Here is a 26,794-nt window from a genome sequence, read left to right as displayed (position 1 = left end):
ACTCTAGAGGGCGTGTTAAGCCAGCTGTTATACCATCACATATACCCCTTGAACACCAAGTGAAAGGACACCACACAAGTTGTTATGGAAATAAAAGGATATTTATTTATAACCAGTCTACCCTGATCTCTTTATGAGTCAGGGAGCTAAGCACACAACAAAACTTTTAAGAAAATACTTTAAGTCGCACAATTTACACAAATGCCCGAGGGGCACGAAAAACCATATACACTAAAAGTGGAATGCGAAATACTAGCAGGTAAGTAACAAGATCCAGAGGCTTCAGGATCGCTAGGACTACACTACTGAACCTTCAGGTTAGGAGCAGGAGGCCTAGGGAGATCGGGTGCAGAGTGTGCACTCTCACGCGGGATGCGGGACAAAGTCTATGGATACTAGTATTCACAAAGTTACTGTTATCGGACGAATCCGACTAGATAGACTGAAAACGACAAAGGATCTGGACACTTAGATAGTGAACCTACGTTGGAGCACCGAAATGCTCAGGTTACCTAGCCCAGGGGCTGCGGCTGCATAGGGTTCAAAAGACGTCGGGAATCCTTGTTGAAGTCTATGGAGCCTGAAAGAAGAAGTTGCTGGCAGGCGACCAGTGAAGATGTCCGGAGTGATCCAAGCCTGGATCGAAGATGGAGACGACCTGAAAGCAGAGGGGACTCAGTTCTTAATCACTAGCCAGTGATTAGGTGGGCACCAGGATGGCACCGGATGAAGTCACCTCGACCAGGTGAGGAGGCGACGCTGGACTCTGCTGTCCCTCGGACCAGGAGGCGTTGTCGGCGACCAGGCTAGAGGTGCGAGCTGTCCCACGAAGGTGTGTGCTGTCGGCGATGCTGGACCCAGGATTGGGGCAACAAACCTTGGCAAAGTCAAGCCCACGCGGTGGAGTCAAGATGGCGTCTGGAGTGGACCAGGAGGGTCCGGGGTGCTCCTCTCTTGGAAGGGAGCAAGGGCCAGTCTGGAGCAACCAGACCAGCGGTGTAATCTTCGTGGTTCGTCGTCAGGAGGGCCACTAGCCAGCAGGCAAGTGACCGGAAAACGCGGTGAGCAGCAAAGAGCAGAAGGGCCCCACGCAGATCTCGTGGATGCTGGGGGGCTGAACTTCGGTGCTGGAGCTGCTCAGGGTTAGGGCTTCTCAAACCCCAAAGCACTCACTCGAGGATCCCTCGGCGGTCGTGCTGGTTAAGCGTCGTGCAGTTTTGAAGATGGCCGGTCCCTTCAGGTCTCGTCACACCCACGAATCTCAGCTGGGCTGATGATGCAGGTAGAGGTCAGAGATGCCAGGGAATCCGGGTCTCGTCGAGCTGGGCAGTCTTGATCCGGAGGATGAACGTGCAGCAAACCGCGATGCTTAGATGGTGCCTGCGGGTGCAGGGTGGCTACTCCTTAGCCACAAGGGAGAGTCTTCAGAAATAGTCAAGAGTCCTTTCGTGGAAAGTAGTCAAGATTCAGAATGATCTAATTTGGGAAGGGGGCCTGCTCCTACCTTTATTCTAAAAAAAGGGGCAGGCACGCGACTAGGTCCTGCCCATGGGTCGGACCAGTAGGGGGGTGGTTACACCCCTCTCCCTTGTCCGGACTTTCCCCAGCTCAGGGGCTAGTGTGCCCCTGGAACTGGTTCAAACCGGCAGATGCAGAGTGAGCACCGGGGTGCCACTTGCAGTCACCTTCCTCTCAGCCCTGCCTACCTGGGATACACAAAACCCTGTCTGGGATGGTGCTAGCACCGCCCCTGACAGGAAACCCTTTGTCCAAGCTCTCCTCGCTGGAAAGACTCCCAGCAGCAGGAGGTCAGACTTGTGTCTGTGGAGGCAGCATCCATTTTGTGATGCTGAGGCTCGAGTTAACTTTAACCGGGGTTCACAGTTACATACATGTCGTGTCCCTCTAGAAGGGTGGAATGCTAACCCCGTCGCCAGAATTGGCGAGGTGTTAGTATTCCAATTCGTATGACACCTTACTCAACATGTTTTGATAAAGCGATACCAAAGTTGGCAAATAACCGCGAGGATTATAATGCACTTGAGAGTATATGGTACGCGTTATCATGGAACAGCTATTAGGACTTGGTTCCGCAAGCTGCAAACGGGCTCAGCTCATGCCAGAGCACCATCTCACATAATTCCAAGCACTCTGCCTTCAGGATTGTTAAGGCCTGCCATAGGAGTGACTGATAGGAATACATGTGTCCATTTTAGGGTTAGATATAGGAATACTATATCTAAAGCAAAGTGTGATTACACCACCTTGCCCCAGCTGTCGTGCAGCCAGTTGTGTCAGATTTGGATGGCCAGCCAGGGGTGGCATAATACATGCTGCAGCCCCTGGTAGTCCCTGGGTACACCTATGCCCTGGGTACCTAAGTCACACTGTACAGGGACTGATAAGGTGGCCCAGTACCAATTGGTAAATGCACCTAAGGTACATGTGTGTCAATTTAGAGAGAGAACAGCTAGGCTGTGGGTCTGATTAGCAGGCCCACAGCCAGGGAAAGTCGTAAACCAGTGAAGCAAAAAGCAAAAATCTGGGGTTATCATAGGATTGCAGACCCTACTCTCCTACATGACCCCCCCCCCAAACTTTGGGACAATAAGCTAACCTTGACCAGGTGAGTCTTCTTGCTCGAAGTGGAAATACCTGGAGAGCCCATCTGCATTGCCATGATCAGTGCCAGGTCTATGCTCCACTGTAAAATCCATCCCCTGTAGGGAAATGGACCACCTAAGTAGTTAGGGGTTTCACCCTTCATCTGATTTAGCCACAAGAGGGGCTTATGGTCGGTCTGAATCTTGAAATGAGTGCCAAACAAGTATGGCCTCAATTTCTTCAGGGCCCACACCACAGCAAAGGCCTCCCTCTCAATAGCTGACCAATTTTTCTCTCTGGGGGTCAGCCTTCTGCTAATAAAAGCAATGGGCTGGTCATGACCATCAAAATTCAGCTGAGATAGAACAGCTCCCACACCCAACTCAGAAGCATCTGTTTGGACAATGAATGTTTTGGAGTAGTCTGGACTCTTTAGGATAGGTGCTGTGCACATGGCCTGCTTTAGGTCATCGAATGCTTTTTGACAGCTTGCTGTCCACTGAACTTTCTTTGGCATCTTTTTACTTGTCAGGTCATTAAGTGGAGTCACAATAGATCCATAATTTCTGACAAATTTCCTGTAATATCCAGTCAGGCCCAAGAAAGCTCGAACCGGAGTCTGGGTGGTTGGAGGAGCCCAGTCCTTGATGGCCTGTATCTTGCTCTCCAATGGCTGAACCTGGCCTCCACCTACAAGGTGGCCCAGGTATACAACCTGTGTCTGCCCTATCTGGCACTTAGTGGCCTTGATAGTGAGACCTGCCTTCTGCAGTGCCTCTAACACTTTCCTCAGGTGGACCAGGTGATCCTCCCAGGTGGAACTAAAGACAGCTATATCATCAAGATATGCTGCACAGAAGTCATCCAGCCCAGTGAGAACTTGATTCACCAGCCTTTGGAAGGTGGCAGGTGCATTTTTCAAACCAAAGGGCATCACCACAAACTGATAATGCCCACCAGGGGTAGAAAATGCTGTCTTGGGTTTGGCCTCCTCAGCTAACCTGATTTGCCAATACCCAGCTGTCAGGTCAAATGTGCTTCAGTAGTTGGCAGAAGCCAATCTATCTATAAGTTCATCTGCCCTTGGTATTGGGTGGGCATCAGTCTTAGTGACTGCATTGAGGCCTCTGTAGTCTACGCAAAACCTCATCTCTTTCTTACCACCCTGGGTGTGAGGCTTTGGCACTAGAACTACTGGACTAGCCCAAGGGCTATCTGAGGGCTCAATGACTCCCAGCTCCAACATTTTCTGCACTTCTGTCTTGATGCAGTCTCTGACATGATCAGGCTGTCTGTAGATTTTACTCTTGACTGGCAGACTGTCTCCAGTGTCAACCTCATGGGTACACCAATTGGTTTGACTGGGTGTCAGAGAGAACATATGTCTAAAGGATTGAAGAACTTGTTTGCAATCCTTTTGCTGATGTTCAGAGAGGCTGCCACAAAAGACAACACCATCTACTGACCCATCATCAGGGTTCTGAGTGAGCAGGTCTGGGAGAGGGTCACTCTCCTCCTCCTGTCCCTCATCTGTGGCCATGAGCAAGCTCATGTCCTTCCTGTCGACATATGCTTTGAGCCTGTTTACATGGAGCACCCTGAGGGGGCTCCTGGGAGTTCCAAGGTCCACCAGGTAGGTGACCTCTCCCTTCTGCTCATTGATTGTGTGGGGCCCAGACCATTTGTCTTTGAGTGCTGCTGGGGCCACTGGCTCCAGCACCCACACCTTCTGTCCAGGCTTGTACACAGTCAGGACAGCCTTTTGGTCATGCCAAGCTTTTTGTAGTTCTTGGCTGGCCTCAAGGTTTTTAGATGCCTTTTCCATATACTCAGCCATTCTGAAGCGGAGACCAAGTACATAGTCCACAATGTTGGTTGCAGGCTTTTTGAGAGGTCTCTCCCATCCTTCCTTCACCAAACAAAGGGGTCCTCTCACAGGATGCCCATACAGAAGTTCAAAAGGGCTGTAGCCAACCCCCTTCTGTGGGACCTCTCTGTAAGCAAACAAGAGGCAGGGTATCAGGACATCCCATCTACGCCTGAGCTTTTCAGGTAGTCCATGAATAATCCCTTTGAGGGTCCTGTTGAATCTCTCAACAAGCCCATTGCACTGTGGGTGATAGGGGGTGGTGAACTTGTAGTTGACACCACATTCCTTCCACATTGCAGTCAGATATCCTGACATGAAGTTTGCACCTCTGTCAGAGACAACCTCCTTAGGGAAGCCCACTCTGGAGAACACTCCAACTAGGGCTCTTGCCACAAGAGGTGCTGTAGTGGTCCTAAGGGGGAATAGCTTCAGGATACCTGGTGGCATGGTCCACCACCACCAGTATAAACTTGTGCCCTGATGCTGTCTGGGGTTCCATTGGACCAACAATGTCAATCCCCACTCTTTCAAAGGGTACCCCCACCACAGGTAGTGGTATAAGGGGGGCCTTTGTTGTGCCACCTGACTTACCACTGGCTTGGCAAGTGACACAGGAGCGACAAAACTCCTTGGTATCTTCATTCATGTGAGGCCAGTGAAAGTGTGAGACAAGTCTGTCCCAAGTCTTTGTCTGGCCTAAGTGTCCTGCAAGGGGAATCTCATGGGCCAAGGTGAGAAGGAAACCTCTGAGACAAGGGGATGACCAGCCTCCTGGTTGCACCAGGTTTGGGGTCTCTTGACTCAGAGTACAGGAGTCCATCATCCCAGTATACCCTGTGGGCACCTGTGGCGTTCCCTGCAGCCTCAGCAGCAGCCTGCTGTCTGAGGGGTTCAAGTAAAGGGCAGTCTAACTGTGCCTTCCCCAGGTCTTCCCTGGAGGGTCCCCCTGAGCCCAGAAAATCAACCTGATCAGGTTCAAGCTCTTTAGGCTCAGTTTCCCTCAGTTCTTTAAGGTCAGCCTCCTCTGAGACTTGATCCACAACCTGGGGCAAGGGGGAAGGCAATGCCTTAACCCTACTGCTCCTTCTCTTGGAAGGTGTCTGGTCCATTGTTCCAGGATCCAGCACCTGTTCAGTGGGGCATCTTTTGGCCTGTGACCTAGTCACAGCAAGGACATGTGCTGGCAAGCCTAACATTTCAATGTGAGTCCTCTGCTCCACTTCTGACCATAGTGATGTTTCCAAATCATTGCCCAACAAACATTCTACTGGGAGGTCTGAACTAACCACAACTTTCTTTTGGCCACTTACCCCTCCCCAGGAGTAATCAACAATTGCCATACTATGGTGGGTAGTGACATTGCTGGCATTGGTCACTAGGTAATCTGTACCTAGCATGATCTGTCCAGGGTCCACAAAGTTAGGTGTCACCATTGTGACACTGGCACAAGTGTCCCTGTAGGCCTGAGCCACTTTTCCATTAATTAAAGGTGTCTGCCTGTATTTGCCCAAAGTATTGGGACTTACATCAGGGGATATATCCACATCCCCTGTACAGACAAGGACAGCCTGAGTGAGTGTGCCAACTAGGTTGTCATATCCCTCAGATCCCAAGGTTAACCCAACTAATCCCTTGGGAGGTGCACTACCACTACTGACTGTACTAGGGGGTGCAGGTGCCTTAGGGGCTGTAGTGGTAGTAGTTTGCCCTCCTTTCTTGGTGCACTCACTAAACCAGTGAGTTTTACTTTTACAGTATTGGCACCACCTTTTTGACTGGCCTTCTTGAGTCTTCTTTTTCTGCTGTGAAGCCTGACCCCCACCCTCTTTGGTTGGTTGGGGACCTGTCGAAGACTTCTGGTCATTTTGTTCACTCTTGTTACTACCCTTTTGGTCTGCTTTCTTCTGACCACCCTGGTTCTGAGTCTGGTTCTGCTTGACCCTTGTTCTGACCCATCTGTCTGCCTTCTTTCCCAATTCTTGGGGAGAGGTCAGATCCGAGTCAACAAGGTGCTGATGCAACAACTGGTTCTGACAGTTATTTAAAATCTGTTCTCTCATGATCAGATTGTACAACCCTGTGTTATCAGTAACCTTACTACCCAGCAACCAGCCTTCCAAAGCCTTAGTGGCACAATCCACAAAGTCAGACCAATCCTGAGACTGAGTTTTCTGGGTGTCTCTGAACAGCAACCTGTACTGCTCAGGTGTTAAGCCAAACCCATCAATCAGTGTATTCTTCAGGACTTGGTAATTGTTAGCATCCTCAGCTCTAGTAGTGAGGAGCTTATCTCTACCTTTGCCTTCAAAGGAGAGCCACAAGATAGCTGCCCACTGACCCTGGGGGACGCACTGGACAGTGCAGGCCCTCTCCAAAGCAGTCATCCATTTGTGGATGTCATCCCCTTGTTTAAAGGGGGGCACTATCTTACTCAGGTGTCTAGTGTCTAAACTCCTGTCTTTTTCTTTTGGGAGAATGCTGCCACCAGTGGGGTCTGCCCCACTCAATTTCTGCTCTCTAGCAAAGGCAAGTCTCTCTTTGGCCAGGGCAAGTTCTTCCCTTTCAATCCTCAGATTGACTTCCCTCATCTTAGCTTCATGCTCTCTCCTCTGAGGGGATGTCATCCCTCTGTGAGAAGAGACCTGAGAGCCATTGGTATGAATGGATCTGTTAGAGCCTCTAGAGAGAGACCTAACTCTTCCATTCCCAATGTTAAGCCTGCCTGAGAGTGGGCCTGGGGTCCCCCAAGTCCATTTTCATGCCTGCTTAAGTTGGTCCTGGTGAGTCTACTGACTACTACCTGACCTTTGTCTGCCTCATCCCCTGACAACTCCTGATCCTCTTCCTCCTCATCACTTCCTGTTCCATTGAGGTTGAGGTCAGGGTCCCCAAGGGTTCCCTCTAAGGGGGGCATATTCCCATCTGGAATAGAAGGGCCTGTGATAGAAGCCCTCCTTGCATCATAAGTCTCTAAGAGACCTATCAGAAATGGGATGGTAGGGTTAGAACCCTGTTTTAGCTTCCTGGAGGTACACACTTGTCTCATCTCCTGGAAGCTAAGAGCTGCATATCTTGACATGACCTGTGGAGGGTCAACTGACATAAGGGGAGCCTCTGTGTTCTCTCCTTTGTCAGACATGCTTTTCTAGTGAGGTGTAAGTGGTGCACTTACCTACACTATTTGTTTGCCTACTGATCCCTTGCTAAGAGTTGTAGTCCGGGTGTGCTAGGCCCAGTTAAACTACAACCGCTGGTTCAGTAGAACTCAGAGTATTCTAAGCTAAGTTACATGTACCTTGGTACTTATGTGATCTTTCAAATGATATTCTTAGGATACGTGTGGTAAAACAACAGCAAGCTCAAATCCCAACCGCTGCTCACCAATGTGAGAAGTTGGCCTGATATATAGTGCTCACTATTCTAGTGATCACTTTGTATCATTCCAAACAACCCTTATTGATGATTGGTTGTAAGTCAACCTTATAGACCAGCTATCCTAGTAGCATGGACAAGAGCAGTCTTCAGGCTAAACTCTAGAGGGCGTGTTAAGCCAGCTGTTATACCATCACATAAACCCCTTGAACACCAAGTGAAAGGACACCACACAAGTTGTTATGAAAAAAAAGGATATTTATTTATAACAAGTCTACCCTGATCTCTTTATGAGTCAGGGAGCTAAGCACACAACAAAACTCTTAAGAAAATACTTTGTCGCACAATTTACACAAATGCCCGAAGGGCACGAAAAACCATATACACTAAAAGTGGAATGCGAAATACTAGCAGGTAAGTAACAAGATCCAGAGGCTTCAGGATCGCTAGGACTACACTACTGAACCTTCAGGTTAGGAGCAGGAGGCCTAAGGAGATCGGGTGCAGGGTGTGCACTCTCACGCGGGATGCGGGACAAAGTCTATGGATACTAGTATTCACAAAGTTACTGTTATCGGACGAATCCGACTAGATAGACTGAAAACGACAAAGGATCTGGCCACTTAGATAGTGAACCTACGTTGGAGCACCAAAATGCTCAGGTTACCTAGCCCAGGGGCTGCGGCTGCATAGGGTTCAAAAGACGTCGGGAATCCTTGTTGAAGTCTATGGAGCCTGAAAGAAGAAGTTGCTGGCAGGCGACCAGTGAAGATGTCCGGAGACATCCAAGCCTGGATCGAAGATGGAGACGACCTGAAAGCAGAGGGGACTCAGTTCTTAATCACTAGCCAGTGATTAGGTGGGCACCAGGATGGCACCGGATGAAGTCACCTCGACCAGGTGAGTAGGCAACGCTGGACTCTGCTGTCCCTCGGACCAGGAGGCGTTGTCGGCGACCAGGCTGGAGGTGCGAGCTGTCCCACGAAGGTGTCTGCTGTTGGCGATGCTGGACCCAGGATTGGGGCAACAAACCTTGGCAATGTCAAGCCCACGCGGTGGAGTCAAGATGGCGTCTGGAGTGGACCAGGAGGGTCCGGGGTGCTCCTCTCTTGGAAGGGAGCAAGGGCCAGTCTGGAGCAACCAGACCAGCGGTGTAATCGTCGTGGTTCGTCGTCAGGAGGGCCACTAGCCAGCAAGCAAGTGACCGGACAACGCGGTGAGCAGCAAAGAGCAGAAGGGCCCCACGCAGATCTCATGGATGCTGGGGGGCTGGACTTCGGTGCTGGAGCTGCTCAGGGTTAGGGCTTCTCAAACCCCAAAGCACTCACTCGAGGATCCCTCGGCGGTCGTGCTGGTTAAGCGTCGTGCAGTTTTGAAGATGGCCGGTCCCTTCAGGTCTCGTCACACCCACGAATCTCAGCTGGGCTGATGATGCAGGTAGAGGTCAGAGATGCCAGGGAATCCGGGTCTCGTCGAGCTGGGCAGTCTTGATCCGGAGGATGGACGTGCAGCAAACCGCGATGCTTAGATGGTGCCTGCGGGTGCAGGGTGGCTACTCCTTAGCCACAAGGGAGAGTCTTCAGAAATAGTCAAGAGTCCTTTCGTGGAAAGTAGTCAAGATTCAGAATTATCTCATTTGGGAAGGGGGCCTGCTCCTACCTTTATTCTAAAAAAAGGGGCAGGCACGCGACTAGGTCCTGCCCATGGGTGGGACCAGGAGGGGGGTGGTTACACCCCTCTCCCTTGTCCGGACTTTCCCCAGCTCAGGGGCTGGTGTGCCCCTGGAACTGGTTCAAACCGGCAGATGCATAGTGAGCACCGGGGTGCCACTTGCAGTCACCTTCCTCTCAGCCCTGCCTACCTGGGATACACAAAACCCTGTCTGGGATGGTGCTAGCACCGCCCCTGACAGGAAACCCTTTGTCCAAGCTCTCCTCGCTGGAAAGACTCCCAGCAGCAGGAGGTCAGACTTGTGTCTGTGGAGGCAGCATCCATTTTGTGATGCTGAGGCTCGAGTTAACTTTAACCGGCGTTCACAGTTACATACATGTTGTGTCCCTCTAGAAGGGTGGAATGCTAACCCCGTCGCCAGAATTGGCGAGGGGTTAGTATTCCAATTCGTATGACACCTTACTCGACATGTTTTGATAAAGCGATACCAAAGTTGGCAAATAACCGCGAGGATTATAATGCACTTAAGAGTATATGGTACGCGTTATCATGGAACAGCTATTAGGACTTGGTTCCGCAAGCTGCAAACGGGCTCAGCTCATGCCAGAGCACCATCCCACATAATTCCAAGCACTCTGCCTTCAGGATTGTTAAGGCCTGCCATAGGAGTGACTGATAGGAATACATGTGTCCATTTTAGGGTTAGATATAGGAATACTATATCTAAAGCAAAGGGTGATTACACCACCTTGCCCCAGCTGTCGTGCAGCCAGTTGTGTCAGATTTGGATGGCCAGCCAGGGGTGGCATAATACATGCTGCAGCCCCTGGTAGGCCCTGGGTACACCTATGCCCTGGGTACCTAAGCTACACTGTACAGGGACTGATAAGGTGGCCCAGTACCAATTGGTAAATGCACCTAAGGTACATGTGTGTCAATTTAGAGAGAGAACAGCTAGGCTGTGGGTCTGATTAGCAGGCCCACAGCCAGGGAAAGTCGTAAATCAGTGAAGCAAAAAGCAAAAATCTGGGGTGATCATAGGATTGCAGACCCTACTCTCCTACACACTCCACTAGCAGAAAAGAGGCCATAGTAGCTTTTTTGCATGATGTTCCAATGTCAGAAATTTGCAAGGCTGCAACCTGGAGATCGGTCCACACTTTCACAAGGCATTATTGTCTAGAATCCGATTCCAGGGCTGATACTCAAATGGGCCAGGCCTCCTTGAGGAATCTATTTGGATAGTAATCTATCCATCCAGGCTTGGTTATCTGAGCTGATTGGTTAATTTACCGTTATGTTTCCTCTGCCTGCAGGTGGATGAGGTGAGGCTGATATTCTATTCTAGTGCTTATGACTATTGATGACAATCCCCATGAAGAGAAGGATTAGTTACTTTCCTGTAATCCTAGTTCTCTTCCAGGGGTATCCTCATCAAAGTCCTAAGGAACCCTCCCACCTCCCCGGGCAAAGGAACATTGTGTTTAATGAGGTAATGTCAACTCTTTGTGTCAAGGCTTTTTGAGTCACTGACCTAACTGTCACCCCTGAGGCATGATGGGAAGCTGGGGGTCATGACTGCCTTAAAGGCACGGTTCCAGTTTATCTGTATGTTGCTATGAGTTAGCTTTTCAGTCTTTTTAGACTGTTTCTGCAATGCAGCCTGTGAGCTGCATATGCTTTCAGTCCTATGTGAGAGTTTTCTTCTGACTGCTAAGCATTAAAACAGATTCAAAACATGTTTTGCTGTTGTTTTTCCCCTGTTTCTAATGTATGTTTTTATGATATAATGGGGAGTCCTTACAGTATTATTCAGCTCTGGTTTCTATAAGGCTGCAGTTGCTTACAGAGCGAAAATATGCGGTTGTGCCATGGGTGTGTCCTTCTCTCCAAGCTATGCTAATCTCACCGTTGGATGGTGGGAGAAGAACATAGCTTGGAGAGAGGAAAATGAATCATACACCACAGATGTGGTGTTATGGCTCCGATTCATAGACTACCTCTTCGTCCTCTGGAAAGGTCCCAAAAAGAAGTTGATCAAATATATTGAGATACTAAATCGCAATGAAGTGGGCTTGAAATTCACTTCCAACATCCAGAAGCATGAAATAGACTTTCTTGATACAAAAGTGTATGTCAAGAACAACAGATTACAAACAACAGTCTACAGAAAAAAAACATCAACTAATAGCGTACTGCATGGTACAAGCTTTCACCCAGTATCACTAAAACAAAGTATACCCTATGGGGAATTTCTAAGAATGAAACAGAATTGTTCTGACAATGTAGAAATGGAAAGCAAATTTGCGGAAACAAAATCTCGATTCGCAAAACGAGGATACAAACATTCTGATATCGCTCGAAGAGAACAAAGGGCAAGAGCAAAAACAAGAGCAGAAACGCTAATAGTCAAAAATAAAAAAGAAGCTAAACCAGATGATGACAAACCTCGATTGATCCTGACATATTCAAAAAAGAGTTTCAAAATACGACAAATCCTCACTAAGTATTGGAGTGTCCTGAAAAAGGATCCAGAAATTGGCACTCTGATAGGCGATAGACCACTGATAACATATCGAAAAGCTCCATCACTTCAAGATACTCTAGTCAATAGTCATTTCAAACAAGAGAAACCACCAACATGGCTACACAAACAACAGCAAGGCTTCACCAAATGTCAAACGTGTAAAGCCTGTAAAGTTGGAAACAATTTAAAATCAATTACCGATCACAAAGGCAGGACCTTTGAGATTCGGGACAAGATAACATGTGAAACCCAATTTGTTGTTTACCAAATACAATGTTGTTGTGGTAAGAAATATATTGGCTCAACGAAATGTCCGTTATTGAAAAGAATATTGGAGCGTATAAGGTCATTCGAAAATAAGGACTATAGCTATGCAATCTCCAAACACCTGAAAATCCATCCAGGAAAAACATGGAAAGACATTAAATATTCAGGCATAGCTATGATCAAAGAAAATGAAAGAGGGGGAAATCGCATCCAGAAACTTAGACGACTTGAATCTAAGTTGATTATTCGCTTTAAAACCAAAAGCCCGTGGGGTCTAAACGGCGATGTGGAGATGCATGTACATCTGTGAATTTCTTGACTGAACAGTACATAGTAAATAACATGTTGGAGTGTATCTTCTCTCCCCTTCTTTTAGGCCTATTTGTGATTCAGATTTGGTGACATTTGTTACTACATAGAGTGAGATTTTTTGTGATTAAGATTAATTTAGGGTGTTGGAGAATCCCTAAAGAGAGAGAAATGTAATTGTTTTTTTTAAAGTTAATTTGTTATCCCAGTGAGGAGAGGTATAAATCTGGTTTGAACAATGCAGGGATAGAGTCATAAAAAGGCACTTAGCCAATACCGACTCATAGACACTCAGTCATCACCTAAATATCGCATGAACGAACTAATTGCGACTTTGTTGCATTAAGGTGAATCAGATAAATGATCTTAGTTTCTTGTGTATCTCCGTCTTTGCGCTAATGATATGAATCGTAGCGCCCAAAAAAGTCCTGTAAATATCGTGCTTGCCAGATTCTACAACTCCAATTGCGGATAAGCTTGTGATTGAGTAAAGTACCAAACTACAAAGCCCATAATGCATCCTGAAGTGCTTAATGGAGACTTTTGAATAAATATCTAAAATAAACAAAGGACAATTGTTTGTTACCGTGACCAGGGACAGTGTATGTCCGAAACGCGTAGGTGGTGAACCTACAGGAGAATTAAAAACTAAGAACAATCTTTAAGTGGTGTCTTCTTTTAGTCTGGCGAGCCAGCAAACATACGCCTCAGCCTATGGAAGCATTGTCTGTCAAAGGTGTAATAGACAATCAGTTAGGATTTACGACAACACAGCCCATTCCAAAATGGATGCCTGCATGTACACACTTTCTTAAGTCTCCCTCATACCCTGCCTAGACAAATTCCCTTTGAAGTATGCCTTCTCTTTCCACTTGGGATGAGGCTTTGTTTCTGCACCTGTGCGCTACATTCAACTCGCTGTTGCACTGGTGTTTATGGTGTAGTTACTGCACTCTATGCATGCCATCCACTGCACAGGAATTTCACAGCAATATTTTGCAAGTGTATTTTTAGACGGTTTGCCTGGCTCAGTTTAAAGATCAGCTGTCCTGTTGGTTTCGGTTTTTGTTACTTTCTTTATTTTTTACCAGGTATTTATCATCAGTCAGTAGATGGATGTGAATTGTTTTTCCCTATTATTTATTGTGCTTGGGTTATGCTTTTTATGTTACCTTAAATCCATAATTTGCCAACTAGTGTTAACCTCCAGTTTCACATTTGTGGGAATTGTATTTTTTACCTAAACATGTTGTGTTTATTATGATCCTTGCGGCCAACCTAATTCCTAACTCCTGATGAATTCTGGCAAAGATGCAGACACAAGTAATTTGTGGTAACTTGCTGTCAGTGTACAGTCCACATTCATAGCTAAGTGATGAGATGCATTCCTTTTATGCACAGGGGACTATGCAACGGCATACAGTTTGGAAATCCATGCACTTGGTGAAAACCTCCCATTCCGGCACAGAAACCATTTGTTTTAGGGAAGAGAACAAAGGGATTCACAGTCCATCTCCCCAAGTGTCCTCCTGCACACTGTGCTTTGTCGCTGATACCTCCTCCTCCAGGTGAAGAAAATGCGCAAGTTTTTTTCACTACATACCTTAACGAAGAATTTTGATCCAGTTTACTATGAATTTTGTGACAGAATTTGTCACTACTTGTTCATGAAGGACTTTTCTCAGTGACAAGCACGCGTTTAAGGTCAAGTTTTAAACACACTCAAAAGGAGAAAATACAAGGCAGCGTTGTCATATGGTAATTGTGGAGCATCTTTAAGAACACTCATTTTACCTAAGAACAAATCAATATAAAAAATCTGCGGCAAAGCTGTTTTACAATGTGTTTGCAGAGTCAATGATCGTCCTGCTGGAAAAGTTAACATTGACTGTGTGGAAGTTTAAATGACATTGGATTCCTGGTAAAGAATCACCATAATTTCTAAAGAATAGTTTAAATTGAAGTTTATGAAAACTGAATATGACACTTTACTCCGCATGCATTTACAACGCGTGCCATTACCCCGCATATTTTACTCTGCAAACTCTTTTACAACACAGGATTTTAGAACGCAATCAATTACAATGCATTGTACATTGCAACGCAATTTACTATTCTAATTCCATCAGGGTGTTGTAATGGGGAATGCGTTTTAATGGTTTGCCGTGTAAAGCCCTGCGTTGTAAAAGTTTTTGCAGAATAAAAAATGCGGGGTAATGGCATGCATTGTAACACAGTTGTTGTAAAGGATGTTTACCATGAAAATTATGAGCTTGAAAAATTGGATATCCGCCCAGGTGGTTACGGGGGACAAAACATCAACATATTTTTTTGTCTTTTTATTATATTCAAATTTAAAGACAGAATGACCATGGAAAAAGTTTGTATCCATAAAAGGAGATTGTATATCTGTATGGTCACATCAGAAAGAGCTGGGGGGTCATACTTGATCTGAATTCTCGGCCTCAAGTGCTCCTGAGAGATAGTGCAGGTCTACACCGAAAATCTACTCATTTGTGTGAATTTTGAGAGAACATTTCCTGAGGGCTGTTAAAAAAAAGTTAGGATATCTGAAAAAGTATATACATAGAATTTGTCTTAAGGAAGGAGCAAAGCCTGTAGCCTCTAAACTCGTAAAGTTCCCAGTGGGGGTACATGATGCTGTACAGAAGGAACTGGACAGATTGGTTGTGCTGTGAAGGTATTATCATTCCTATTGCAGCTTCAGAATGGTTGCCTCCTATAGTGGTGGCAAAGAGTTTCTCAGTTGAAATTAGGCTGTGAATTGATCTCCGTGCTCTTAATAAAGAAGTTATTTTTGATCAATTTCCTTTGCGAACTATCAGTGAATTATTAGCTGAATTGCACAGAGCCCAGTACTTCCGCAAACTCTTGACCTGTCTTCAGCTTACCATCAGATTAGTCTACATGATAATTCTGAGGACTTTACTTCTTTCATTACTCCAATGGGCTCATTTAAATCTGTACATTTGCCTTTTGGACTTGTCTGCAGCCTCTATTTTTCAGGGCGCCAGGACACTAATTTCAGTGTCAGTGCACTCTGAAATAAAAGGAGTGATCTTTGATAAGGATGATGTTCTGATTTTTGGCAACCCATAGTCCGATCCCAGTTATGCAGTAATCAAGGTTCTAGAGAAATTAAGGAACATGGTTTAACATTTTGAGAAGAAAAGTGTGATATTGGGTTTGATAAAATTGCATTTCCAGGACATACAGTAAATTCTGAAAGTATTAAACTTAAAAAGTGATCTTGCTGAGGTGATTCAACAAATGAAGGTTCCACAAAATAAAGATTAACTTCCTTCTTTCTTGGGCATGGTAGAACTTTATGGAAAATGTGTTACTTGCTGGGCAGAAAAAACCCAAGCCATGTGTACTCTTCTGTCAATTTTGAGTGGAATCAAGAAGACTTTGTTTGAAGTGTTTTGCACCTGGGAGAAGATTTGTACTCGCAACTGATGCCAGTGCTAAAGATCTGGGAGCTGTACTAGTTATGCTAGTGGTTGAATGGAACAAGCCATATCTTTTTGCTTGCAGGGCACCAAAAGGATCTGAGATAAACTACTCTGTCAAGGAGGGGGATGCCTTGGCAGTGGTTTGGGCTGTAGGAACATTTCGAGATTTTCTTTAGGGTTAGGCACTTGCTGTTTGGATCCACTACAAGCAACTCTGAGACATTTTCGAAAGGAAGGGTCTTGATTCTGTTTCAGAGAGAAGATGTGTGAGTGAGGTACAAGAGTACACCTTCAATGTACGGTACCTCCCTGGTATAGAGCATTTAGCAGCTGATTGTCGCAATTAGTGGAACCCATTGTCACTAAGAGTGATGACTTGCAGGAGTGGTGTGAGAAGAAAAGGTGTGTGTCATAACTAGGGCTCCCGATTTTATGGTATTTATTTTTTTAGCATTTCCGTCTGTATTTATCCATATTTATTTTGTGTTTTGTGGATAAATGAAGTTGTAAAACTGTACATTTCCATATTTATTTAACTGATTGACGCACACTCATACTTTGATATCTGTCTATTTTAGCTATTTCAGGTGCCAAATATTATATAACAAAATGTCTACTGATAAACATTAGTATTATACCACAAATGTTTTATTTAATGAAATTGCATTCTGTTTTTTATTTTTTATTTCCCTTGCTGTCCATCTGCTCAGCTGTTGGCCTATACTTCCTGACAGACAGCACAAATTCCCTTAAAAGAAACCCAATTTTCTGTATTTATCCACTTTTAAAATTAAATGCGGACAGAAAACACATTATTTTCTGTCAAAATCCGTAAAAACTGAAAACCGGGAGCCTTAGCCATAACTGAGGGTACAATTTTGGAAAATGATTGGCGAACTGAACCTAGCTACAACTAAGTTCTCAAAGATGTTATTAAGGCTTTGAGAGAAGGTTGGAATTCAAAATCCAGCATGACGTATGAAGCCAAGTCATTTTGGCTTGTCAAGAATGAATTGTCAGAAAAGGGAAGTTTACCTTTCAGAGGGCCGAGATTGGTTGTTCCGAAGGTGTTGTGGAACCGTGTGATTCTTCTAGCATGCCTGGATATCTGGACTTTGTGAAGACTAGGGAGATCAGCTTATTGGTGGCCCAGTTTGGATAGAGAAGTGGAAAGACAAGGGAGGGATTGCTAAGAATGTGCAAATGGTGAAAAGGTATTCATAGTCCAACCACCTATATGTTTCAGAAAATGACCTACTACTGAGAGGAGGTTACACTTGATACCACTGGGCAACTGTCAGTGTAAATGAAGTTATCTGTTTTTTACCAAACCCCTTGATAGTAAGAACTCTCCCTAATTGACAGAGCCTACATGGTATAATAGGGTCTGTAAGGTAGCCAAGAAGGCATCTCCTTAGCACTCTTAAAGGAGGACTCACACAAGATATTCAGTCTGCCAGGGCCGACTATAATCTAGTCCTAAAACGTGCAAAGATCAACTGGGACACAGCAGCCTGGAGCGATAGTCTGACTGCTGTATGCTCTGGGAATCAGGCAGCCTTTTGGCATATAATATTGCATGATGCAAAGACAATAGGAGGAAGCCTGAACCTTCTATTCTTCCACTAGACTGGGTCAATCAGTCCACTTGGAAGGGTCCCTAATCTTTAAAATTCCAACCGCATCTTGCATATAGACTTGTACGGAGCACGCAGTCATGTTCACACACTGCACACGCACTCCGTGAGGGTCCCTATCTACTCACCTTGGATGGTTCCTTGGGGTCCCTGCAATTCTACGTCTTCTTGACATTGTCCTGACTCGAGTCGTGGTTCTTTTACCACTTTCCTAATATATAGTTTGGCCCCCCTCTGGGGCCTGCTGTGTATTCGTGCTATTTACTGTAATTTCTTTGCTAAAGTATTGTGTGCTTTATGTCCATCTCCGTGTGGGTGATACTGTAACATACTAGATGGTGTTATACAATAAATACATATTATTATAACTACTGTGTGGTTCTCTTTTCATTTAATCTATACTATAAGATTGCATTCTGGTAGAACAAGCTGCTTTACACTCCTTCAAATCTAAGCCTGAAGGCTGCTCTCCCCAGCTACCACTTAGATAGCTTTCTAAGGTTGTCTGAGACCACCTAATTCACCATAAGGGTTGTCTGCCCTGGTGCAAGATGCCCGCTTTAATTAGTGGACATCACATACCAGGCCAACTTCTCACATTGGAGGCCAGCGGCTAGGATTCAAGCCTGCATTGTTTTTCCAGATAAATCTTTTGTATTGATTTACTGAAAAACCACTAGTACTAGGCACATATAATGCAAGCTTAGAATAGTAAGTTCTACTGAACTTGGTGTTGGGTAAGTCAAGGGTCTAGCACACCCTATCTCCAACCTAAGAGAGTTTAGCTCCTACTACACTTGGTATGTCTACTAAAGGAGATACCAGTGGCTCTCTGCTTTCTAGATAAAGTGAACTTTCATTCCTTTAACTGAAAGCACTGTGTGCCTCTAGAAAGCTGAAGACAGGGAGAAGTGCCAACACTCAACGCCTGGTAGAGGTGTTACTGTTAAAAGACTTAAGGAAACCCCCTGGGCCAGATGAATAGGACAGAGTGGGTGGTACAGGGAATGAGGATAGGTCAGGAGGGGACCGAGAATCGAACCCTGACCAGGGGGAACCTGATGGCTCCCACCTGGACAACTCAGATCTTCCAGAAGATAATGCAGAAGGCCCTGAGGGTCCCCTCTTCATCCCTCCTGGAAGAGTGCAGAGTTTACCAAGGAGATCTAGATCTCCCTCTGCAGAGTCTAATCACTCAGGACAGTCTGTAGGGACCTCTGTATCTAGCAAGAGGGACCACTCTTTTGATAAGGAGTACCAACTTCTTGAGCTTGAGAAAGCTAGGCTTAAACTCAGGGAAGATCAGTTAGTCCTTGACAAGGAGTCCCTAGCAGTCCAGAGGGATAGAAACAAATTGGGACTAGAGTCCTATGGTGGCAGGAACAGTTTCCCTGGAGTTAAGGAACATTCCTTTGATAATAGGAACCTGAGCAAGTTTGTCCCTCCCTACCATGTTGGGAATGGCATCCATAAATGGATACATGCTTTAGAAAGGGCCTGTAAAGTTCACATGGTCCCTCAAGAGCAGGGGGCAGCTATCTTGTGGATCTCCTTTGCTGACCAAGGTAGAGATAAGCGCCTCACTGTTAGAGAAGAGGATGCTGACAATTTCTCAGTTTTGAAGAGTGCTCTCATTGGTGGGTTTGGTTGGTTTAACCACTGAACAGTACAGGATAACGTTCAGAGAGACCCAGAAGACACAGAATCACGACTTGGTAGACTTTGTGGATAGTGCTATCAAGGCTCTGGAAGGTTGGTTGCTTGGCAGCAAAGTGCATGACTACTTAGGTTTGTACAATTTGGTTATGAGGGAGCAGATCCTTAATAGTTGTCAAACCCTGTTTTTGCACCAGTATCTGGTGGACTCAGATCTGACTTTTCCCCAAGAATTGGGAAAGAAGGCAGATAAATGGGTAAGAACCAGGGTTAAGCAAAAGAACCAAGGTGGTGGTGACCAGAAGAAACATACTTCTAAAACCCAAGAGAAAAGTGGGGAGAAGTCCTCTGAAGGTCCTCAAAAGTCCTCTGGGGGTGGGTCTCAAACTCGTGCTTCCCCTGGAAAGAAACCTTATTGATTTGTTTGTAAAAAGCAAGGCCACAAGAAATATGATTCTGATTGCCACAAGGCCAGCAATAAGGAAAATATACCTCCTACTACTACAGCACCCCCTAGTGCTACTGGCAGTACTCCCCCAGGTAGTAGTAGCACACCAACACATTTAGTGGGATGCTCATGGTGTACTAAGGTGGATACTGTCCTAGCCAGATCCCCCACACAGACCACCTTAGTATGTGATGTTGGCTTGGGGTTTGCCACTTTTACTGAAAGTCCCAATACTTTTGGCAAGTACAGACAGGACCATCTGATCAATGGTCAGGCATAGCCTTAAGGGACACAGGGACTAGTGTCACAATGGTGAGAGGAAACCTAGTGTCCTAACTTCATCTTTTACCTGAGTACAAGTACCAGGTGGCCAACACTGATGGTGTTAGGACAGATCATCCCATGGCCATAGTCAATCTCAGCTGTGGAGGGGTGACTGGTCCCAGAAGAGTTGCAGTGTCCCCAAACTTGCCTGTAAAATGCCTCTTGGGCAGTGATCTAGAAACTTCAACCTGGGATGAAGTGAAACTGAAGGCACATCTAGGGATGTTAGGCCTCACTGAGAAAGTTGTTGTGACCCTTAGGGCCCAGTCCAACCCCAGGGACGTTCAGGAGCAGTGGAGCCTGAAAGAATCACCCAGTCTGCTCCACCAGAGAGCAAAGGGGAGGAAGAAAAGTATCCCCCCCCCCCCAGTCTATAGGTAAGGGTCAGCCTCCAGGGAACTGATCCTATCCCTTGTGAAGGAACTTCCCCAGAGGTGGTCAGGCCTTTCATGGCAGAGCCACTGAGAGCAGGGGAACCTTCAAAGGTGGTACCCAGTCAGAAGCAGGTATCCAGCCCTTCTCTACCCAACCTCCGTCCGCCTAGGGCTGCAGAGGTCGGGGATGCCAATGGACCCTTAAGGATCCACTGCCAGGAGGAATCCCCTCATCCACAGATGAGGGACCCCCAGCCTAGTAGTACTAGACAGGTGGATAATCCTCAGTAATCTGATATAAGTTTACTATATCGAAGGGTCACTGCACTTAAAAAATATATCACCCCAATAGCAGGCCTTTACAATACTGAGCGCAAGGTGCTTGATTCTACGTGAGAGGATGCCTCAGCATGAGTAGGGCACCCCTGCAGCCTTCGGAGTCCATTCTCCAGGGTTGTCAGTGACCCTTAAATATAGTAAACCTATATCTTTAGTAAGTGGTGCATGCACCAACTTTCAGAGGCTGCAATGGCAGGCCTGTAGTTCCATTTTACATGGCCTCTCATGGGTGGCCCATGTGAGACTTCTGGGTTACCGATGCCCTGGGTTCATGGGTACCATATACAAGGGATTTACAATGATACCCCAGCATCCAAATTGGAGTGTACCTAAGTACCTAACATAACAGTTTAGGGAGAAAGCAGAAACGTGGGTCCTTAATAGCAGGATCCCACTCAGACTAGTCAAAAAACAGCTTAGCACCAGGCAAAAAGTGGGAGTACACATGCAGAAAGATCCTTCCTTCCTACAATCACTGTGAATCTTTATATGGAAGCTCTCCTCTTCATCCTTGTTTTGTGTACTCTGGAAAGCCCAATTCTACACTGCCCATTACTTCCTGTTTTACTTTCCTTAATATTGATTCCCCCAGAGCTGAAGGTTTTTTTTACTCTGACAGAAGACATTGAAGCCATTAGTTCCAAGCAGTCAAGCCTAACTTAAAGGCAATGTGTAAAGTATCTATGCAACACTCCCAACAGAGAAAAATCCACACAAAAACATTCCACACCAGGTTAGAAAAATAGCTCTTAATTTAATAGATAAAATGACAAAATCCAATTAGTAGAACTTGAGATTGAAGGTTTATAGTGAAAGATTGCGCCCAGAAGCAAAAAGCACAATTTGGGATTCTGGTCATACTGGACCTGGACAAAGTCAAAAGTTCTGTCTGACTGCGATGGAGCATGGGCTGGCTACAGGGACCCGGGAAGGCCTGCTGAACAAAAGTACCTTAATCCTCAAGGTGGAGTGCTTGTGTGGATCCGCGTCGATGATTCACAGCACAATGCGGTTAATTCCGAAATACGATGAGGCTGTGGGGTGAGTCTTTATGCAGTAGGAATCCTGTCGACAGGGCTTACAATACGAAGGCCGGTGTTGAGTATGTGAGGTGCAGCGAAGATGATGCGTTGGTTCCAATAAGAATTGAAGCGGAGGAACTGCGTGGTAATCAAGGCTGCCTTCGACGAGCAATGGGATGAGCTTGCGCCAGGAAAAGCATTTTGCAGTGTCAGTTCCTAGGGTGTTGCGTCAGTCTCAGATGCAGGAATGCCCTTGCAATGTGAGTCTTTTGCTGCGGGTCCAGTCTATGCAACAACAGTAGTGTGTCGGTTCTACTTGAGGATGCACCGCTCCCCCAAAGAGATGCATCGGTTCTGCTTGGGGATGCGTTGCTTAGCAGAGAATGTGTTGGATCCACTGGAGAAGCACCTTAGGCTCACTTTCAAGGTTCCAGAACTGGGCTGGCACTACTTGGCAGGGTAGACCCACAGATGGCAGAGTCTTAAGTGCAGAAGTAGGGGTGTTGAAAATATTTAATGTCCCTGAAACTTCAGATCGGGACGCCAGACAGCTAACCCTCAGCACAGCAAGGCAGGAGTACAACAGAACAGAAGGTATGTAGCCCTTTGTGTTGTGACGGGACACATCCTATTGTAAGTAAGGCAGGGTACAGCTCCTCCCTCTTATCCTGCCAGGATGGCCCATCAAATAAATTCTGTACTGTACTGTCTGGCTGTCTAGGAAGAATGTGCAAAGACCGACTATCACCCACCCTAGACATGTGATCAGAGACGGCCAGCAGGCTCGAAATGGCTAAAGTAAGGAAAATCCTACTTTCTAAAAGTAGCATTTTCAGAATTACAATTTAAAATCCAACTTCACTATAAGTTTGTATTTAGGTTGTGGTTCCAGTGACGCCAAACTCGAAACGTCCATCTCTTCACAATTGGTAATTACACTTATAAAATGTAATAAGGTCATCCCAATGTTATCTAGTGGGAGAAATAGGCCTTGCAGTAGTGAAAAATAATTTAAGGGCTTTTCCCTACCAGGACCTGCAAAACGTGTCCTGCTTTTTAAATACAACGTGCCCTACCCTCTGGGGTTGTCCAGGGACTTTCTTAGGGCTGACATATGTATAAAACTGACAGTTTGGGCCTGGCAAATTATTTATTGTGCCAGATCGACATGACAGTGTTAACTGCACACACAGGCTCTGTGTTGGCAGGCCTGAGACATGGTTAAAGGGGTGCTTGAGTGGTTGGCATAATTAGTGCTGCATGCCCACTAGTAGCTTTTAATTTACAAATCCCTGGGTACAGCGAGTACCACTTTACTATGGACTTATAATTAAAATAAATATGCCAATTGGGGATGAACCAATATATCATGCTTAGGGGACCGAGCACAAGCACTTTAGCACTGGTAAAGTGTGCAGAGTCCGAATACCAGCACAAACAAGGTTAGAAAAAGTGGAGGAGGAATGCAAAAGATTGGGGAAGACCACCCTAAGGCTGTCAGGTGTAACAATATGTAATATCTTAGAATCTTAAAAACAAGTTTTTTTTATTTGCATCACTGTGTTTTTCCTGTCTGTTAATGAGAACATAGCCCCATTAGTCTATGCACTGCTCTTTCAGTGTAAATTGGAAGGTCTTTTACCCAGCACTCAAAATTAGAAGTACAAATGGTGACTGAAATTCTGAATGCTTAATGAACTAACAGTGCTTCTTTTCTTACTGATCCCACTTTACTGGATACCAACAAATAGGATTTATGTATTTCCCTTTTGCAGGAGTCTGGCACAATTTTATTCTTGGACTGGCAGGTCTCCTGGTTCTGTTTCCACTGCCAGCTATTCTCTTCCCATTTTACTACACTGGAGTTGGGGCACTTGTCACAGAGGTTATAGAGGTAAAATACAGTTTTTTGTCTGTTCTGCATCACTAAATCGTGTTCACTTATGTTAAGATCTATCTACTGAGGCTGAGTCTTGGAAACACATTAGGACTTGGAGAAACTTATATTGTGGACAAGGAGGCATTCTTTTTGTGAAAGAGATGGAATGGAACAGAGAGAGGCTGACACTGGGCAGAGGGGGACACCGGCGTTGGGAGACATGAAAAGACTGCACTGCAGAAGAGGATTCTATGTCCGGCCCGGAGGCTTCAGATTATGCATTATTCTCTCTTCGCTTTATTCAACATTCCAAACACAGCAGCCAGAAAGATAAACAATTTGTCATCAACAAAGAAGATACTACAACTCCCTACAACCTGGGAGACAAGTTAGTCCATAGTCCTTCCACCATTTCCAGCACTTGCAGTATTTAGTCCCATGTTTGTCTTTCCTCTTCCTGTTTCTTCGCTTCTTCGACAGCCAGATACGTTCTCTATTGTTCTTTTCTCTGCCTGGGGCCCTGTTTTAGAATTGGAGGTGTTTTGTGTCTTTTTTTTATTGCCTGGCCCAGTGGTTCTTGTGTGCCATTGTTTATTTTTGCCTTTTCAGATTCCTTCGCCGCGGGAGAGTTTATTTCGCTCCTCAGGCGTCTGGCCCCCTGATGGTGTTGTAACTGATTAGACCGCTGGAGGGACTCGGCCCTCTCGTTGCTCTCGCTGCGTTGCTCCTCACAGAGGAGTCGCGCGGCAAGAGAGGAGAGTGCGAGCCTGTCCCTGCCTGGCTCACCGGGACGCCCGATTCCATCGGGTTGTATTCCCGCTATTTACACATATTTACGCCCCGGCGGGGGTCCGTAGTTGGGAGGTGTTCACCCGCTTGACTGACGCGCTCAGTTGAGCGTTGTATATTGAACAAGTCCCGCTTCCTTCGTTTGCACGCGAACGCGCCTGCCATTTCTCACGCATCTTGCGGTGCGCGCACAGGGAGGCAGAAGGCCTGGTCAGTTTTGTGAGGGTCGTGCGCGATGGGGGTACTTGCTGCCCCTATTGTAATCCTTGGGGTTAACAGAAAGTTTGTACAGCCTGCCAGCCTGCCTAATCTTGGTTGGGTTTTATCCCTCTCTTTAATTTCTGTGCCCAGCACATTTTAGTGTGATTCAAAGTTTGTGGTTTTTGGGCATTACACTAAGTGGTGTCAATTGGAGGGTCACTCTGAGTGTTATAAAGAAGAGGTGCAGGGTTAGTTGCCCTGGGATGATGAGTTCTTTGAGGAGGTGGACACCTCAATTTATAGGGTTGTAAATGAGGTTGTGAGTCCAATGGAGCAGCGCCTCTCGGAGAAAATTGTCCAGGAATGTGCAAAACTTGCGGCGGCGCGTGCGTATCCCTCTGCGGATTCTGGCCAACAGCCTGGGGGGAACCCTCTGCCTACTAAAAAAACAGCGCCCTGAGGGGTGGACGTGGAGGCTTTTGTGCGCCTTAAGTCTGCTTTTATAGCCTCCGGGACACCCTCCGCCTCCCCCTGCAGACGCCCTGCAAGAGCCCCTGGAACCTCCTTCCCCCGCGATGGACGGTGATGGCACACAGGAGGATACCAACGATGAGGCGGGGTCTTCACGGCCTTGGCTTCCGCCAGCGACTCCTTACACCTCCGCCGCTACAGCACAGGACGATTCCGACATGCTCAACCCCGATGAGATCATGCACCCTCAGTCGGCGGCTTGGGTTTCTGGCGATAAGGTGGCCAGATTTGCGGCTAGTAGACTCCAGAAGCCCTTGGAGAAGGAGGCTCAAGGCTGTCTGCGTGCAGAGTGCCCCAGACCCTCTTTGGAGAACAAGATTGCGTTCACGCCGGAGCTAGACCCTAAAATGGCCACATTCATGGCTAAGTTCACGAAGGATCTCAGGAAAGGTATTGACAGGTCCTGGCGATCCAAATAAGATAAATTACTCGATGCCATTGGGCCAATGACTAAAATACTTGACATGGCTGAAGAGGGGAAGGTCTCGGGGTCCCCCATTTCTCCCGAAGTTCTCTCTAATTGGGCCCAACGGGCTATTATTTTTATGGGCAAAGCTAATTGTGCTCTGTCCACCGAGCGTCGGTGCTCTCTTTTGATTAAACTAGATCCCAAACTAGGGGATCTGGCCTCCTCTGAGGCAGGAGCTGTCGCACAGGGAGGCCTTTTTGGCGACCCCTTTATTAAAGAGCTGGGGAAATTCGTCGCAACTTTCACTTCACTGGACAAGGCCCAGTCCAGTATCAAAAAGGTCTTTAATCAGCGGGTTTTCCGTGGGGCCAGGCGAGGCAGGGGCCGCTCTCCCGGCCGCGGATTCTAACAAACCTCAGGCAGGGGCAAGGCTCTGGATGCTGACAATATAATACTTCCACAAACTACAATCATTTCTACCCAACAAGAGGATAAAGATTCCGGGGACACGGAGATTTCAAGACCAACTCTGACGGCAATTCCAACGGTAAGTGTACTACCAGCGGCTCAAGTGCGCATTGGGGGTCAGCTAGCGGAGTTTCGGGACGCTTAGGCAGACGTTACTTCAGAAGCATGGGTTCTCCAGACCATTCAGGGCTTTCATATAGAGTTTCACGGGGACCCCCGACAAGAGACTCTTCCTCGACCGATCTCTTTCAGCGCCCTAGATACTCAGTTGATTGACAAAGAGGTTTCCGAGCTGCTCCGCAAAGCGGCCATTTGACGATCAACGTTACACCCCCATGGTTCCTCAGCAATATTTTCTTCGTGGACAAGTCCAACGGTGGCCGACGTCCTATTATCATCCTCAGGGACTTCAACAGCTGGTTGGTGTATCGTCATTTCTAAATGGAGGGGATCCACCTTTTCTGCGACATTCTCCTACCGGCAGACTGGATGGTCCGCCTAGACTTGAAAGATGCCTATCTGGTAGTGCCAATCCATCCACCGCATCGTCGGTTTTTGCAGCTCTGCTGGAAGGACTTGGTGTTCGAATTCACAGCCCTTCCGTTCTGTCTGTCTTCAGCA

At 46.5% G+C, this 26,794-nt stretch overlaps 1 protein-coding gene across 1 annotated transcript in view; it reads left to right on the top strand.

The window, feature by feature from the left end:
* Window positions 1–26,794, top strand: part of MBTPS2 (membrane bound transcription factor peptidase, site 2) — a 355,842-nt gene that overhangs the window by 83,709 nt on the left and 245,339 nt on the right. Inside the window, exon 6 of the mRNA XM_086934551.1 lies at window positions 23,672–23,790. Coding sequence (XP_086790677.1) covers window positions 23,672–23,790 — 119 coding nt within the window. The remainder of the gene's footprint in view (window positions 1–23,671; window positions 23,791–26,794) is intronic.

The sequence above is a fragment of the Lissotriton vulgaris genome, chromosome 8 (assembly GCF_964263255.1).
Source record: "Lissotriton vulgaris chromosome 8, aLisVul1.2, whole genome shotgun sequence".
Taxonomy (NCBI): domain Eukaryota; kingdom Metazoa; phylum Chordata; class Amphibia; order Caudata; family Salamandridae; genus Lissotriton; species Lissotriton vulgaris.
The sequence above is the reverse complement of the archived record's forward strand: the minus strand, read 5'-3'. Positions and strand labels throughout refer to the sequence as shown.